General features: G+C 33.6%; 2 protein-coding genes across 2 annotated transcripts in view; one reads left to right on the forward strand and one right to left on the reverse strand.

The window, feature by feature from the left end:
* Positions 1-18711, reverse strand: part of S6KL (ribosomal protein S6 kinase like) — a 76819-nt gene that overhangs the window by 24430 nt on the left and 33678 nt on the right. The gene's annotated exons all lie outside the window — the stretch shown is intronic.
* On the forward strand, positions 1614-18288 carry LOC140757495 (uncharacterized). Its single transcript, XM_073093240.1, has 2 exons — positions 1614-1773; positions 16763-18288. The coding sequence occupies exon 2, from the start codon at positions 16764-16766 to the stop codon at positions 18015-18017; it is 1254 nt and encodes a 417-aa protein (XP_072949341.1). The 5' UTR covers positions 1614-1773; position 16763; the 3' UTR covers positions 18018-18288.

Genomic DNA, 18711 nt, shown 5'->3' on the forward strand with positions numbered 1-18711 from the left:
GAGAGTATAATAGAACCTACTTATATTAGAAGAGATAATTTTACGTGTCCACTAGAACCTTCTGTAACCAAATATAGAATCTAAGTCTAATATATATACACGATTTCATTCTTATTCAGTACATATATATGTTTTCTAATATCGTCCTGTATGGAAGAAGTATGGAAGAGTTGGTATAGGTAGGTATGCCGTTGCTATCATTATTATTGAAAGTTTATACGAACTATTAAATAGCTACTACTCGTATCTGTATCATTGAAGGAAAAATCGGTTTAAAAATAATTGCGTTAATGTGATTTTACAAGAAAATCACATAAATGGGGAAAACAAATATCATAAAGTTATCCTTTGACGCGTTTCTAGCAAGTTATAACATTTAACTCATAAGTACTATTTTTTACGTTTAGTTTTATCTAAACGCCTGTTAAGTTAATTACTTTAAGTAAAACTTGGATTCTTGTTATAACTTATCTAAATATAATTTTAGGTTTATAATTTCTAATTATTCTATAAAGTTTATGTTTTCGGTGTAGAGCGGTTCTTTTGGGCTTTAAAGCTCCAGCAGGTATGTCGCGCATATGAAGGCCTCGCAGGCCCGCAGGCCTCCATGCTATACAGCTTTTGTAACTTTGTCAAGATAATTTTTCGTTGTTAAAAACGATGGAAAATTATCTTTTCTTGAAATACTTAAGAAAGATTAGTAGTGTTCAAGATACACGCAGACGAAATTAAACAAGCTTTTTAGGTTTTCGTAGCATACATAAAAAAGTGACTTAATTATTTTTAATTGGTAGGTAAACTAGTTAAGAAATAATAACTAAACTAGATTTTAGCACCCTAAACATTTGCACATGTATGCATATTGTTTTTTTTACTTTATTATAGGTACTGCCGTTACATCTAATGCTACGCAAATAATAACTATACCAGTACAATCAATATTATTATTACCGTATATTATTATTACCAATAGTATTTATTACCTACTAACTTATGAGTAGAAGATAGTAAAGACCCATGAATGTCCATTATCAATAATAATATCGATGTCTCGGCGTTCTTTCGTAAAAAGCTCTTTTATAAGCGATCTACTTAATAATCTATTTGAACATAATAAATAGTACATTCAGGTACATGAAACTAATCTTGGTAATCTTAAATAGAACCTATTTTGTGCAATAAACATATGGACAAAACATGTTTTGAAATACCATTCTTCTAAGATTTAATTCCAAATTTGATTATTTTTCGATCGAAATTAATTTTACAATTAGGACATTAAGCGATATTTTCTGCAGGTAAATAAACAAACAAACAGTAAAAACATCGTAGCCACAACAAAATAATGTACTACATAGAAAATAAATTATTCATCTATTCTTTATTAAAACGTAAATATTTCACGTAGGGACGTCTAATTCGTCCGGTCGCAATCGATAGAAATTTGTAACGAATAAACATGCAACGACAATACTGGATCAATTTCAATAACAACGGCGTTATTCAATAAATGTTTATTAAACAACAATAGCGTAGCGAGGAGATGCATCTGATTCTTGGACGAAGCATCCGTAGATGGTTCACGCCACTTGCAGCGGTGTCAACGCGCCTCCAAAGCCACTGCTATATAAACACCGGCACTATCAAACCAGCACCAATACATTGCCGGCCGTCTTAGCGCTCGGTGATTTAAAAAAAAATACTCAAGTCTTTTTAATCTGTGACAGTGGTTGCATCTTGAGCGCATCTTAGTTGCCGGATCAAATAAATCAGGTAAGTTACATATTAACGATTAAAAAAATATTTCAGTAAAAAAGTCGCAAGAAACGTGAACATAGTAACAAAATTTCTCAACAAAATAATTTCCTTACTTTGTCTTAAAATTACATATATCTTGCGTGTATGTGCAAATATTTTCTTTTTATTGTCCCATTTAATTTGTTAACAAACAGTGGTTTAAATTATGCAGTTAAATTTTAAACGATTTTAATTTAAGTATTAAATTATGAAACATTTTTTTATTTACTGAATTAAAATATTGTGGCTGAAAAATAGAATTAATTTAAAATACCATTTTGAACAGCCTATATTGAGTATTTGCAGATAGTTATAAAAAGCCGCAGACCTAAAAGTTGAGAAAGAATAATCATAAGAATAATGCAACCACAAGACAAATAAAAGGAACATTATTGAAAATAATGACATAGTTACTTTACTGATTGCAATATAAACGTGGAACAAAAAATAATTATATTGATATATATGTAACTAGAATACGAAATAATCATTTTGATCTGTTGAAATGATCCACAGATAACGCCCACGGTAAACGAATAAATATCCAAACAGATTATAAAACCGATTGATGATTACCAATTACGATTACAATCTATATTTATTACGACAACCGAACAAAAAACCTTACAGAATATTTTGCTTCGCTTTGTAAACTTTTAGTTATTCAATAGACCGTGTTTAAATAAGATTTTATATTCAGGGCCATCTTACGGTCTTTATTTTACTTTACCTTAAACTGAATGTAATAACGAGTCAGTAACACGTATATTCAGTCACGAATAACTTCGTAAGCATACAATTCCGCGGCGTATCTGAGTTGATCAAGTAAACGGGATATCCTTATTACATCCTTATTTTTTCTTTTCTTGAGTCGTCTGTTCAAGTAGGAATCATTATTTACTTAATCTTATATCCGCTAATTATACTCTCATTTCATATCAAACAGACATTATGGTGATAAGACAATTCTATAAAATTATCCTTTGCTTTAATTGCCACAGCGTCGAAATTATTTCCCTTAAAATATCGAAAATTACATTATTCTAAACTAAAATATGTCAGATATTTAAAAGTGGTTAAAACTTATAGGCATATACGAGTAGTTGATGTATTTTTTAATAATTCATGATCTATCTAACCGCTTAAATAAGATACTAATAAATTAATACCAAAACGTAGGATCCATTAGGACAAGAGTTAATTAATAGCTTCCATTCAAATTATACCTGCTGATAAAATTGTGGTTATATTTTTACCTCTATTTATATCAATTAAAGAGCTAAATCTTAAAAAATAGTAAAAACTTAATTGACACTTAATAATAAAAAAATAAAATGTTAAACAATCGATAAATTCAAAAATAGAAAACCATTGTTATTTATAAACACAGCTTTAAAGCTTAACGTGGGTATAATATTTTGTGGAATTAATAGATACAATCTTAGATAATAAAAACTGAATGTAGACTACGAGCTTTACGATTTGCCGTGTCACAAAGCACGACGCACAGCTTATGTTATTTAACTACGGCAATTAAAGATACGCCGTATTTTTATTTTACGCATTACTATGTATTTATGTGTTTTCCTGTGCCTATTTTAATCCAAGTAACTTAATGGTTTTAGATAAATAACTGGTTAATGAGAATAAGGATAAACGGTACAAAAATACGATGTTATTATCACTGATTTTAGTACAGCCTACCTTTTTAAATAGCAGATTGTTAGATTGTAACAAAAGTAAACGTTATAGCTATAAGCTATATTAATGAATAAGGAAAATTACATAGTAAATATAATTAATAATCGATACTTAGTTTATAATATTCACTTGTAAATAATTACGAACATTTAATAAATAATTACGAACATTTAATAATGTGTGAAGATACGCATATTTACGTAGAAGCGCATAAATCGATATACAAGGTTGTTTACTGAATCGTTACTAATTACTTTCATTTCGATTAGGATGTAGTCGAAATCATTAGCCTAATGAAAATTTACATTGAATGTACTGCTAATATCTGTAATTAGCTACACTGTACGAATGGCCCCGCTAACTGACTGAAGCGAAACAAAAGTACGATAAAAAAGGCGCTAATCAAGCCTTCGGTCACAGAAAACTAATGCTCAGTGGTACGAAGCCATAAAACTACTCTAATTAAATCATGTAGAGGTACGCACACCTTTATAATCAACTTAAGTACGTCAAATGGCTTTAGAGTAAATCCACTAGTTTAGTTAAAAATAATATTTTCACGTGCAAAAAGTACTTTAGTTGTTGTATCTAACATTATAAGAGTCAACGACACTCTATATAAGCCTAATAAATAATTTTAAATTTAACAAAGTTTTAGTCTTATCCTATAAGAAGTTAAATACGTTATTAAATTCTGGGAACGCACGCAATACTAAATACTACATTATATTTACTAAGTACAAAATATAATTACTTTTTTATATTGTGGATTTTAACCGACATCCCAAAGATAAGAGATTATCTATTCGTTGTGTACCTATTTGTTAAATTAAAATAAAAAAAATCAGATGATTATAATACAAGAAAACTATATAAGAAGTACCTTGCATAAACTTTTTGCGCTGTCTGGCGTCGTGGATTAAATGGAACTACTGAGAATATATTTTTATACTGCGAAAACACGTGCCGACAAAAGCCAATCTGCTCGTGACTCAGCCCTAAGCCATCTAATTTAGATCACGATAAAAACAAAAATGCAAGGTGGCGCTTAAATGAGATAAGGAAACTCGTCTCAAAGAATTGATGACTCTTTAAGTACATTTTAAATAAATATTGAGAAGATATTTAAACGTATTTTTTAATTATTTAACGCAGGTTTGGTTAATAAGTTAGGGACTGTTTGCAAGATTTTTTTATTAATAAAAAAAGGCATTATTTTTTTCGACTTTTTTTTGTGTAGCTAATTACGCTGCATAATTTGTTATCTTTTTACATAAAAATTTAGTAATACGAGTTAGAGAAAGACAGGTAGGATTTCTTAGGAAAAGGATATTTACGCCATAATTTGAGGACCGCATAAATAAGTCATGGCGCATATGTTCCTGTCAACGATTTGTGACGCATGCGCAATAGATTTGCGCAGTACATTTCCGTGATACAGACCGTATTCTTGTCAGAGATCGTGTAAAAAGTATAATCTACCTTTTTCAGGTAATATAAGCAATAATAAACAATTAATTTGCATTTTAAAATAAATATTCAAAATATTCCATTAAAATACTTTGCTATATATTTTAATATTTCAATGTTAGTTACGGATGTTACGGAATTGTATACAAAAAGTACTTGTCTACAGATATCTGCATAAAGTTTGAAATAAGGAATGCCACTCAAGGTAATTGGTTACATCAACTGTTCTTAGATGATAATAAGCATTTTCACGCGCCACGGATATTCTGTTACACACAAAACAAAGACCTAAACTTAAAATGTACATAATGAATGGAAATCTTTACCGTCGAGCAAGGTCGGTACAAAATAGCAAACATTCAAAACAATAATACCAAATGTATAGTTAAAATTATTACCTTTGAATTTTAACGATAAAAAAGATATATATTGACTGTCTATAAAGATCAAAACTATTAATATAGAGAGTTTATTTAAAGGTGCACATGATATTTAAATAAAAGGATTTTTTTATCTGGTCGGAAGTAAAAACCTGCGTACGCCCTTTAATATATAGGCATAATATAATGATGAGTGGATAATTATGAAATAAAGTCATACTTCCTCTCACAAACTGAACTTACAGAGCAAACATTATTTAATAAGCAAATGCCAGTTCGAATTCTTATATAAGTGTGAGCCCGTCATGCAACTAGCAATGGGTACCTACATTTGTTGACATTTCACACTTGCCCAAGCCCGTTACACTGGATTCGAGAGGTTTGGGTAGGGTTGCCAGGATATAATCACTAAATAATAAATATAATATTTTCGAACGAGTGCAATATTTAAAATTACTAAGTAAATTCTAAATAAACCTTCTTTTTTCTTCTGTATCTTTTTTATTTCTATTTGAAAGGAAACTCATACTTATGAAAGCTTTTTATATTTCACTAAATACATAAAAATGCCGAATAAATACACTTTTACTTTCTTTACATATTTGATTTCCATAAAAATATTCTCTATATTTTATTATTCACGTAAAATAATAAAGTGATAACCCTAGTCCACTCTTCCGCTGGCATTGACCTAAGCAACTTAAGTCGTACATCAACCAGTTTACATCTTATTGCATTTTACCGTTGCACTCTTGATAGAATTTCGTTCGCTGCACGTGATTATATTTCTAACAGGTCTTCATAATTAATTCCACTACGATACTTAAAGTCAAAGCTAAGTTTGTATATTCATATATAGCACTTTACAGTTACGATAGCAATCAGGTCTATCTATCACTTCAGGATGCAGAAGTTTAGCATAGTCTTAAGGCGAAGGACACTTATCTACCTCTCTATCCTCTGAATGTACACTACAGTAAGAACTTATAAATTACACGCTTTGTGAGGCAAAGCATTAGGATGTGTAGCCATGATCATATTCTAGTTCTAATCTGGTTGGCCTCGGACATTTAACTACGAAGGGATTAGTTATACTACATTCTTATTGGACTTAGTTCCTCATGGATTGATCGTTAATGTGGTGTTAAGTTTAGCTAGACGTAAAAATAAAGATTTATTGCATCAGCAATACATACCGAACTCTTCAAAATACAAAAAGATGTATGAAAACCCTTTGACATGGTTGACATCGATTTATAATAAGGTCTGTGTGTTCCATTGAGCTGACAATGAACTGTGGGTAGATCATTTCACAATCAGAGTGGAAAGTTTCGATCAAATGAACTTTATGATCTGTGTCAACCTAACCTTTTCTATGCGAGGAAACTGCGTGGCGTTCCTCTGAACTCCTTATGTCGGCACTACGGGTGCGCATTCTTCCGAGGTGCGTCGTTCTAACCTATTCCAACCCAACCTGTTACACAGTATAATTTAATGTCAACGTTCCGTCACAGATCTTTTAAATTATTTATGTACTTAAAAATCTTCTTTATACATCTAAATTCCAATATATTATGTGCAAACAAAAATAACCTCATATTTTGGAAAGGCTTTACCTACATGGCTACCTGTCATGGCTGACTCTGATTTATTTCGTCGTGATAATAGGATCGATCTGTTGTCCCAACGCCGACAATGAACTGTGGGTCGATCATTGCACAATCATGGAGTGGAGGGTTTCGACACTGACGCACTTCATAATCTGTACCAACAATGCCATAATCTACTTACCGGCGGGCAAATGATCGACCGGTACCTTTTATCCGATTTGATGGGCACTGCCTACCTACGAACATGTAATTTGCAGGAGACAATTACGGTGCACTGGTTTTGAAATTTGAATGGTATTGTATGTCCATGAATGTTGATTTGTTAGGACTTGTTATATATTTGATTAACAAGTGAATGTTTAGTTGTATTCATATGAAGAATGACTGAAGTTTTATTAAAAAAAATCGATACCAACTTGTTTCTAATGTCATATTTGTAACTTCGGTATGATTTCTTTAAATAAATAAGTAAAGTACCAAGAAAGGTGTTTCTTGCGACAAACCAAGATAATAATAGTGTATTATCATAGTTTGTAACATAATTAATATCTTTCGTTATTTTAATTACTTTCTCAATATAAAATAACTGACTTACCTATTTGACCGGTTTAATAGGTCTGTAACGGTGAATGAATACCTCTATAAATTTGCATATTATGTTAAATATTCATTCTAAATTAATGATCAAGCATAAAAATGGCAAATTATATTAGATGACTTTCTGTAACTTTACAAAAATGTAAAAACAACAACATTTGACCCGACCGGCTGTCTAGCTTATTAAAATTAGCATAACAAAAAATATCAATATTCAATACAGAATCACGTTCTAGAAAGTGGTTTCAAATAGAGAATTGGACCGTTTCACAAATGTTTTTGTAGAAAACTAGAAAACTTGGTTAGAGATCGTGAAAAAAAAGCCAAGTCTGGGTCACAGATCGAGACACGCGCTTAGAAAACAACATGAGTTCCAGTGAACTTCAATAGTTATCTGTGCTAGATTTAATCTATGCATAATAAATTCTTGTTTACGGTCATAATAATGCAAGTAGCAACCAGTAGGCTCTAATATGTCGAATTATATACACAGAACTCCCTTGGAGGTTTTATATCATTGACATAAATTTACATAAATGACCTATTATTTGCTTTTAAGTTACTAGTAATAACAAGTTATTTATACTACTACGTAGCCTTTTAGTTATTTGTGTTCGTAGAGTTATTAAATTTGATTTAGAGTGTACTTCTGTCTAAAATTGACATTTTATTATTTTATTAACAAGACAACAATCTGTACAGATAGAATAGTAATTAACTCGCTTTTTCTTACTGAAGACGAGAACAAACATGTTTTCTTTTACTTTTTATACCTATTTTTAAAAATAAAATATTTTATTATAAATACACTTACTAAGAAAACCATGCTCATATGCGTACATAAATCGGAATAACACCGTTTTTAATAAACAATACTTTGTTGAAAACTACACAGAGCAGTCGAGGGTTAGCTCCAGCCGAGAGTTAGTACTTGAGGTACAAAGTGCATATATGTATATAGGTTCTTACTTTATCACAAAAATATATAAACAATGACATTTCTCGCATGATAGATTTGTGTCAAGAGTATTTCACATAGCTGACAATTATGTATTTAAATGTTCCATCATTAAAATAATTGTCAATGTATTTAGTAATTATTATTCATGAAAGCACATAGTTACTTTTTACAATAAAATTGTCAATTCCTTTGGATCTGAAACCAAATCGTCAAGAACTTTCGTTCTGACTATTTTTGATTGAAGAAACATTCTTATTTACGGAATCGAAAAACATATAAACATGACTTTGTTTTTCGCATTTAATATTATAATCTATAGAATGAAACGCGTAATGTTATTTCTATTATAACTTCAGTACTAGGCGTTAACCAGCCGGTTGGAAATAGAAAGTCATGCCTATTTCATACAAACACAAGGACAATTGTTAAAGCACAAACCTATTGATTACTATGGTTCTTGTGCCAGATACCAAAGAAATAATGACTATATAAAATCTCCTCAATAACAATGTGGTAGTTGTTTAAAAATATGTCAAGTGTGCGAATAACTGCCGATATGTGGGTTCTGTACCAAAACGTAAAATGATTGATTTATGTCAAAATAAATGAATAATTACATACGTATAAAATTGTCCACATATATAACTTAAATCAGACAAGTTGTCTAGAAATACATAATCTAGATAGATTTCTGACAAAATTGTATGTGTTCGCGGAATTATGATCGAAAAATATTGAGATAAAAAATATACACGTTCGAATCGAGAACATTCTTTAATTTGCCAAGTCAGTTAAAAATCATAAAAAAAACTATTATTTACTTGTAATTGCACACCAAAAATACATTTTAAGCTTGAATTGCTGTAATCTTAGTATCAATAAAAACCTTCCATTTAAAACTCTAATTATATCTACCTATTTTAATTTAACAGTTATTTTAACAAAGTTGTTATAAGTTAATTTACGACAGAACCGCAAATAGCTAATCCAATTACTTTTTATTGCGGTGGAATGCCCCTAAAATCTAACTAGATTATAATTTATTACTAGAAAACCACTAACAAAGCTATAAAAATAGACATAACGGAGATGTAAAAATTGTCTCAGAATACGTGTTTTTTATACGAGGATATGTTTTTGCTAAACTTATACGGTATGTCATGTCGTGTATGTCATATACGCTACCTGTCATAGCTTTTAAGGATTTATTGCATTGTCGAAGAGGTTATTTAAGCAATCTAATTGACGAAGAAGTTACAAAGACAATATCATTTTCGATTAGAAACTGTGTTCTCCAATGGAAAAATATACTTATGGACGTGTCGCCTACAATAGCAGTATTCCACCTTCAGGTTTTCTGTATTTCAGTTTAGATGCAGGTTATTAACTAAGTTATATTTTAGTAAGCTGTATCACATCTTGGATCGAATTCACCTGAGTCTCTTGTCCTATTTGGAGTAATGGGTGACACTGACCACTCAAGATTAAGTTTTCCATAAAATCTGTGGAACAGGAATGTAGATTACCACTTTCAGATAGAATAGCTAAAGCAATAGAAATGATTCGAATAACACGTAATTTCGTCTGTCGGCTAATCGTCAATAGTAAAACGAGTTAATAACACAAGAATGCCAATTTAATAGGATCAAATGGTTACGTTGTATAGTAATTTATAAATACAATCAATAAGGAATATAATATTAGTAAATGGGGCTCGGTAGTTTGAAGCAAAATGATACAAATATACCATAGTGGAAAAATCATTGCTGGTTTTTCTCTAATGTTATTTTTTCTTCGTTTTATACCTTCTATGTGTGTGAAATTGCCTTCATACGAGATATGTTACTACATATTGTAAACAAATTTTGATAACTACATTTATGTAGATTAGCAGGTATACATTGTTGGTTTATTTCCATTTAGTATCATTAGAAATCTTATTTGTGTCCCACGCTTGGGTACAATGGGTCTATACCTACAACTAGAGGAGAGTTTGGGATAAGAAGTTGGCAATCGGATAAAATTCCGAATGCTGCCGCCTTAAACGCGAATCGTTTTGAAAATTAAATTTTTCAACTTGAAAATTTTCCTTTTCCTTTAATTTGTCACATGACATTACTTCCCAGAATTTAATCCTTATAAGCGACACTATCAGATAGTGGAATAATATAGAGGGTGTAATTTTTTTTAACATGAACTCGTTCGATCCCGGCTAAGGAAAAAGATATTTTAAAAAATTAATGATGCAGTTTTAGTTTTTATCGAAATCGGCCTCGTAACTCCTTTCAGAATTTTTCGCTAATCCTTACAGTTTCAGACTTGGGCCTGAAGGCCTATTTGAAAAATTCACCCTGTATATTTATTACATTACAGAATTTAAATCAGAATATACAGATACACATAGTATCAAGCGAGTGTTGACCGCATTACTGTGCAATCCTCGATGATATAAGTTAAGCGATTACTTGCACATTATTATAATGACATAACTTTAACTAAAGGTCAAATGGTGGTAAGAAGTGGCAAGTGGATCGCCTGAACTGGGTTATTGTTGTATGGTTGGATTATGTAGTACGATACTGCTTATGTATTAAGCAATGCAGTCTTCGGGTGATTGACCACCAGTCATTTTTCATGTTTGTTAAACAGTCGTTTCCGCTTACTGCTTTTACGTCACAGTTAGACTAGACTAGACTATACATAACTAAAGGTATTCAGGGCGATCTCAAAATTGGAAATAGATGCGTTGGACACTAGAATTTGTAATTACAGACCATCTATACCTACACGTGGTAAGTGATTACCGTCGATTACATCCGACCGTCGAATTTACTCAGAAATTGGTAGTAGGATAGTCAATACCCATTTCTTGAATAATTTATTTTTTTAATAATTTTAAAAGAATTGCTCGTGGTTTGACTCTACAGCACGTACTGGAGTTAAACGCTGGGATGTTTTGGTTTGAAGGGTTTGGTAAATGAGAGAGACTTATACGAGGTGTTCCAGCTTAATCCTCAGGGCAGCAATGAATGTGGTCGACCCCAGGAACGACTTCAGTCCTATCTGGGTTGATTATAAATATCCATGGGTACCCGTAACCACCACAAAGTGGAATGCTATCCACGTGCTTGTCTTAAGGTCTCAAGGAGCAAATACATATCGCAAATCAGCCAACTACACTTTTTGTCAAAATGTTTTTTTTATTTATTTTGATTTCGTTCAACGTCATTTTCTATCAAAATAAATAAAAAATACATTATGACAAAAAGTGGAGTTGGCTGATTTGCGAATTAAGGTATCGATATGTGAAAGTACTCGTAGACAATAGTATTGTTTCTACATAATGAAAGGTGCCTATGGTGTTGGCAGCCATGAACATGGTATAATTACACGTGCATTACTAGATAACGCCCTTGTAACGATTTGACGAAACCTCAGCCCACGTAGATCTACGATACCGATACCACGATACGCTGATTACAGTATCATTATGAATACGATGAGAAACATTCTTATCATATGAGATCTTCGTATGAACTTTGCGTGATTTTAATATTTTACAGTCCTTGAACCCGTAGAGTTCATATCGCTACTTTTATAGTTGTGTTTGATATCTATAATAAACCCCAGATAGGAATATAGTATAGATCAGCTATAGAAGCTGCTACTTCTTTGTATAAGTTTCAACGTCTCGGATAAGCTGCTTCGTGCAAAAAGCAGTGATAGCCTAGTGGTTAAGGAACACGGCCTCTCGATCGAGGGGTCCGAGGTTCAAATCCCAGGCACGCACCTCTGATTTTCAAATTTATGTGCGTATTAGAAATTAATTATCACTTGCTTAAACGGTGAAGGAAAACATCGTGAGGAAACCTGCATACATGAGAGATTTATATAAAAAAAAATATCTTAAAGGTATGTGAAGTCTACCAATACGCACTTGGCCAGCGCGGTGGACTATGGCCTAATCCTTCTCATTCTGAGAGGAGACTCGTGCCCAGCAGTGGGACAGTAATGGGTTGATGATGATGATGATGATGGATAAGCTTCTATCACTATCACCCTTCAAACAAGAACATAACAGCGTATAACACTGGTGTTATTAGACTGAAATAGTTGTGAATGCCGAGTACAATCACGATGGACTCTACCACCTTTAAATACTTATAATCGTTTTGTTTGTTGTTGTGCATTGGTTTCCGCGATCCCTTATGAAAGCTATTTATTTAGTTTTTAATAAATATTTAATGCAATTCACACCTTCGAATGTATTAGTGGGATTTTACTATCAACGAATTACGTGTACTAACAAACAGAACAATAAATGTAGGTACTTGTAATGTGTGAAGTTACATTCAATAATGAGTCAACCAAACAAACTGCGCATTGCAATATAAATAACAAGACAAAAACATGTGCAAAAAAATATCAGGTCTAAAATGCTCATAACGACCATTCATATGTAAATTTTATGTAGTACCTAATAATACTATTTATATAAATATAGAGACCGTATTCTACGTACTGTCAGACAATACTGTTGGTTCTTAAAAGTCATACGAATTCTAATTTAAACGCGTAGGTAATGCAAATATGTAGCATGCGAGTATCAACCGTTGTTCAAGAGAATACGTATTGCTAATATTGTGTGAATCGACATGTATTTAAAGGTAATACTAAAAATACTAAAGTAATTTTAAGCCCACATAAAAAATATAAATGTCAGAGGTAAAAATCAAGGACCGTAGATAATTGTTTTACTTTTAAAAAGCTGCATTATTTAAATATAAACTTTGCCTCATAAATGTGTCCGTTTATTAACACTGGAATTACTGACAGTCATCGATATGACAATTATCTCCTTCGCCCTTATCAATAATCAATAACGTTATATAATTTCTGTTACGTTCTAGTTTTCAAAAGTCACTACTATGTGGACATTCATAGAAGTAGGTTTATAATGAGTGATAACTCATTGGCTACTATTGCCTGAGCGATAGTTGCGTAGTCACCAATGCTACCATCGTGTGGCTTAAGGTACTAAGAAGTTGCTTAACCCGCTATTACCCGAGCGTCCAAGTTGTTTGAGAGATCGACGAGTAGCACATATTTGATTTAATTGTAAAAATCTGCCAACAGTCGATACTCTACGCGTCATTATAGATGCGTAAACTACTAAATAGCCGCCGAGCAACTTTGGACAGTCGCATTGATCACAATTTATTTGTTAAACCTGTGGTTAAACCTACCAGTTGTTCCAGCGATAGTTGCAATTTTGTGATCAGCCTTAAGTGTATGAAATAATTACATCTTTGCTAGTTTTAGCATATTTTACTAGCAAATTTAATGTGATTTACAATTAATTTGTGTGCTCATATATTCCGTTATCTGATGCGATATACCATCAGATACGAATATGGCCGCCCTCACGCGTCACGTGCAGGGGACCGTGTCGTTGCCGGCATATTTTTTGATTGGCGCAATAAGCCCGCATGCGCTGGGCTTCAATTGGAAGATTGCTACCCCGGCGTGTGGGAAGACGTCCATCCTTGCCCTCAGCCGCCGAGGATATCCTTCCAGAAAATAACTCAGACAACAATCACATAAATTATGACTTATTATCCGTCCCCTACACAGTATTCATGCAACGTAGCCGACACTGGTTGAAAATGTTTTAACGTGGAAAATATTCTCTAGAATATTCGACGCGACTGTCCGAAGGATAGCATTAATAAATTAAACGTAATCAGACGCGAATCGGCGATTCGATACGGATGGAGTGCAGAGGCAATGGCCGCAGTACTTCATCTCCTATGGATGGAACGAGTTTTGCAAACTTGATGAACTCTTTTATTTTTTAATCTCCTTGTTTTCAATTTCTTTAGGGCTGCTGTTTCTGATTCGATGCGGCGATACCGTTCGATTTATTGGCCACTTAGTTTAAATTTCATTTTGTTAATTAATTGCTATCGGAATTTAACTAAACAGCATTTTCTTTGGCGCCTTTATACAATTGCGAACATACCAATATCTTTAACAATTTGCGATATTCAATTTGAAAGAGCTACCTAATAATAATCAATATTCACTACGTGTTCATGTAGTACAAATACTAAGTGGATGTGAATTGTGAATGCTTCATTGATATTACAGGTAATATAAGTGAATGCCTATAGACTTATTTTTACACTGGAGGCTTTATTCGCTCCTAGTTTATCAGCCCTATCGTAGATACGAGTGGAATTAAATTAAAAAACGAAAAGAACGTTGATTATAGTTACTATATAAGAACGAGTCCAGCGCGTAATAACAGGCAACCGGTGAGATCAAATTATGAAACTCTCATTATGTATTGAACTTGAAATTGTTCGGATAGGAACGTAAAAAACGAATAATGCCGCTTGCATTAAGCCGGTAAAATATGACCAAGCACTTCTTGGGGCGTAGAACCCAGTAGATGACTGCGTTGGCGCAATAAAAACCTAATTGACCATCATGACATAATAAATATAATTAAGAATGATTATACTGCCTGTCTATAAATCTTGGCAAGTCTTAAGCATGGAAATAAATATTTTCATTATAACTCATAATCTCAGCAATTTTAAAATTTGTTCCTTTCTGTCATACTATTTCTAATAAGAAAACTTATTATGTTATAGGTGAAACGATTCCATAGCTATAATAAGATGGATAACTTCTCTATTTTTTATTGAATTTGAAGCAAAATATGTCTACATTCATGAAAGAATACGCAAAAATGCCAGACATACATATTTGTCAATAGCAGTTTTATGTTTCAACAATTACTTATTTTAATTTTTTCCGTAAATAATTTGTCTAATTTATAAATCACGTTCATGAAAGAATATCTCAAACTTTAAACAGACCATGTACGAAGTAAACGAAAGACAGTGACCATACAACAATGAACCATTCATACAATGGCGTGTTTGCATTCTATTTGCCGATTCTATTCAATGAGCCAATTAAAATTCAGATAATGTTGTGTCGTCTGGCAGGATCATCCATATTACTAACGCGCGTTTCGCATCCTGCCCAACTGCGCACACGCTAGGAAGTGTCCATCATGCTACTGTTACTTACTTTTAATTTTGTAGCAATGGTAGCCGATTCGAAATATAGCAGGAGGCTCCGAATTTTCAAAGTAATGTGCGTATTAGAAATTAGTAATCACTCGCTCAAAACATCATGATGAAACAAACACGAGAGTTCTATAAAAAAACGTTTTCTGAGGTATATATGAACTCCCCATTAAGCCAACTCGGTGGATTGTGGTCTGAAGAGACCTCTGTCAAGTAGTGGGACCATAATGGGTTGACAACGACGACTTTTAATTTACAATGTTAATCAGGATAAATTACATTCCTATTAATTAAAATTCTTGATTCTCCAAAGTTTAGAACAGTAAGCAGTTAATGCGTTTCGGTATTTCGATGAAGAAGTAACCTAAAAAAAGCCTCATTAAAAAAATGAATACCAACAAGCTAATAAACATGAATTACTATCCGGTATAAAAATTCCTTCAATAAATAATAATTACGTTTTAATAAAAAAATCGAGACACTCTTTGAACGTATAATAATAGATTACCAACTAGAGGTTAATACCAGCTTATTTTTAAAAAATATTCCCGGCGGAGGTTGTAATCTATTTGTAGTGCGGCGCCAGACCGCATTCCGACAGGACTTGGGATATCGACTTAATGCCCTACCTTCGACTAGACGCAGGATATAAATAGGCACCGTCGGGGTCCACGACCTTAAGGACTATCGAGAAATAGAAAAAAATATTCACATCGACGAGGTGCATAAAAATAGACATCTTCTATTATAAGCCTTGCAAACGACATACTAGTTTAAACGTAATAAAATATTTTAAACACTTAAAACATATACGAACAGGATATTAAATTATCGTGATCGTTGACTACCAATAGAAAAAAACCACGGTGTTTCATAGCCCACTTTCACAAATAGTTTACATCCTACTTATGATAACAACTTTAAATCAATGTGACTAGAAGATAGTCATATCGGCCCCCAGCATATCAAGCCCTTAGATGATTCAGCCTTAATAGGAAAATTGCTGCGAATCGTTGAAGCCGGCCGGCTCCGCGCGTAACATTGGCCTTACCCACCGCACGACTTGCAGACGTGCATTCAAATTTTGAATAATTTTTGCAGTTATTATTCAAACCGCTAATTACGTAATTGTTGTCTTTACAGGATGAAGGTCTTACTACTTTGCATGGCCTTTGCGGCTGTGAGTCTGGCGATGCCCGTTGCTGAGGACAAACCTGAAGTACCTGCCGCACCTGCACCAGCGCCCGCTCTTAAAACTGACCCAAAACCCGACGCTCAACCCGCTGCCGTAGAAGAAAAGAAACCTGAGCAAGCACCTGAAGTAAAATCCGATAAACCTATAGAACCAGAAGCAAAAAGTGCTCCAGTAGAGGATAAACAGGTTGAACCTCAACCTGCTGCGATACCTGAAGTGAAAAAAGACGATATCCCTGAAGTTAAATCTGCAGCTCCAGTCACCGCTGACTCAAAGCCAGAAGCAAATCAACAGGTTGAAGCCAAGCCTGAAGAAAAGAAAGAAGATCCTAAGCCTGAAGCTAAAGCTGTCGAAGAACCAAAACCGGAAGAAACACAAGCTAAAGTTGAAGAAGTCAAAAACGAGCCAGCTGCGAAATCCTCTGTCTTAGACGAAGCCATTGATATTGTAAGTGCTGTCAAAGCACCAGCTGCGGTAGCCGATGATGTCGTTGACCCCGCTGCGATTAATCCTGTATCACAGAGCAAACCTGTCGTTGCTGCAAAAAGTGCAAGCCCTGTGCCCGAGGAGAAGAAAGTAGAGATACCGGCACCCGAAGTCCCATCGACTAAATCCGACAAACCCGAAGAAAGCAAACCAGTTGAGGCGAAAGCCGATGAAAAGCAAGCTGAAATTCCCGTTTCTCCAGCAGCTGCCCCAGATGCCTCAGTAAAATCAATTGACGCGGGTGTAGCACCTGTTGATGATTCTCTTAGAGTAGTCCGTGATACTGTTGATGACAAGAAAGCAGTTGCTGAGTCACCAAAGGAAGATGTTAAAGTGACCGAGCCGAAAGTAGAGGCTAAATCAGCTGAACCTATTCCGCCCCAAGCTGCTTTAACAGAGAGTGATAAGAAGGAACAATCTAACAAGGAAGCTAAATCAAGCGAATCAGTCGAGTCCGATGAAGTTAAAGAAGTAAAAGAGACAAAAGACGCAAAAGCCGCACTGATCGCACCCTCTCAACCCGTCGAAGCAATCAAATCGAGCGAAGACAAGCCCGAAATTAAGACTGAGGAGCAGCCAGTAAATGATGCACCAGCGCCCAAAGACAGCTCGGAAGAGAGCAGCGAGAGCACCGAAAAGAAGGAAGACAGCGCAGAGAAGGATTCGTCAGAAGAGAGCGGAGAAAAATCCGACAAGGGAAGTGTTTCCAAGTCTTAGATTAGTTAGGTAAGCGTATGGCGGCAGGCGTGTGTCGACGCGCCCTCGACACGCGCCCCCCGCCCGGGCGGCCCCCGCAGCAAGTGTTTGTGACGCATTCCCAAGTGAGTGGACGGCGGTAGCCGACCTCAATCGATATCCCGACTATTCACTAGTTCTAGAGACTTATTTAAATAGTGGAAAAGAAAAAGCTACGTTGTAATTATTAATTTCGAAGTAAATTATCGAATTTCCGGTACTATAAGTAATAAATACGTTTTTTATAATAAAATTGTCGTTTTATTATCCATTAAGTTTTAATAATTACCGTAATTATTGCAATAAATAAATAATACATAATATTATATAGTTCAATGCGATAAATACTTATGTTAATAAACATTTGCCTAATTAGACAATAGTAAAACATTACATAATAATATTTATGCAATTTAAAAGAGGATATGAAAATGTTGTATTGCACATTACACGCATACTTTAAACAAATTACGAGTATGAAATTATTTTAATTGCTTAACAAAGCAATTGTTATGATCTAATGATCATTATCAATCCCATTATTGTTTCATACGTACCAAACCTGTCTATCGAGAAACAGCATAGGTCAGTAAAGTATAGCCATACTTAGATCTTGCCAGATCTATCCACTTTAGTAAGCATTGTTTTACCTCAAAGTCCATGGCATTATTTAACG

The sequence above is a fragment of the Epargyreus clarus genome, unplaced genomic scaffold, assembly GCF_041222505.1.
Source record: "Epargyreus clarus isolate Ecla_fem2 unplaced genomic scaffold, WU_Ecla_fem_2.2 ptg000004l, whole genome shotgun sequence".
NCBI lineage: Eukaryota > Metazoa > Arthropoda > Insecta > Lepidoptera > Hesperiidae > Epargyreus > Epargyreus clarus.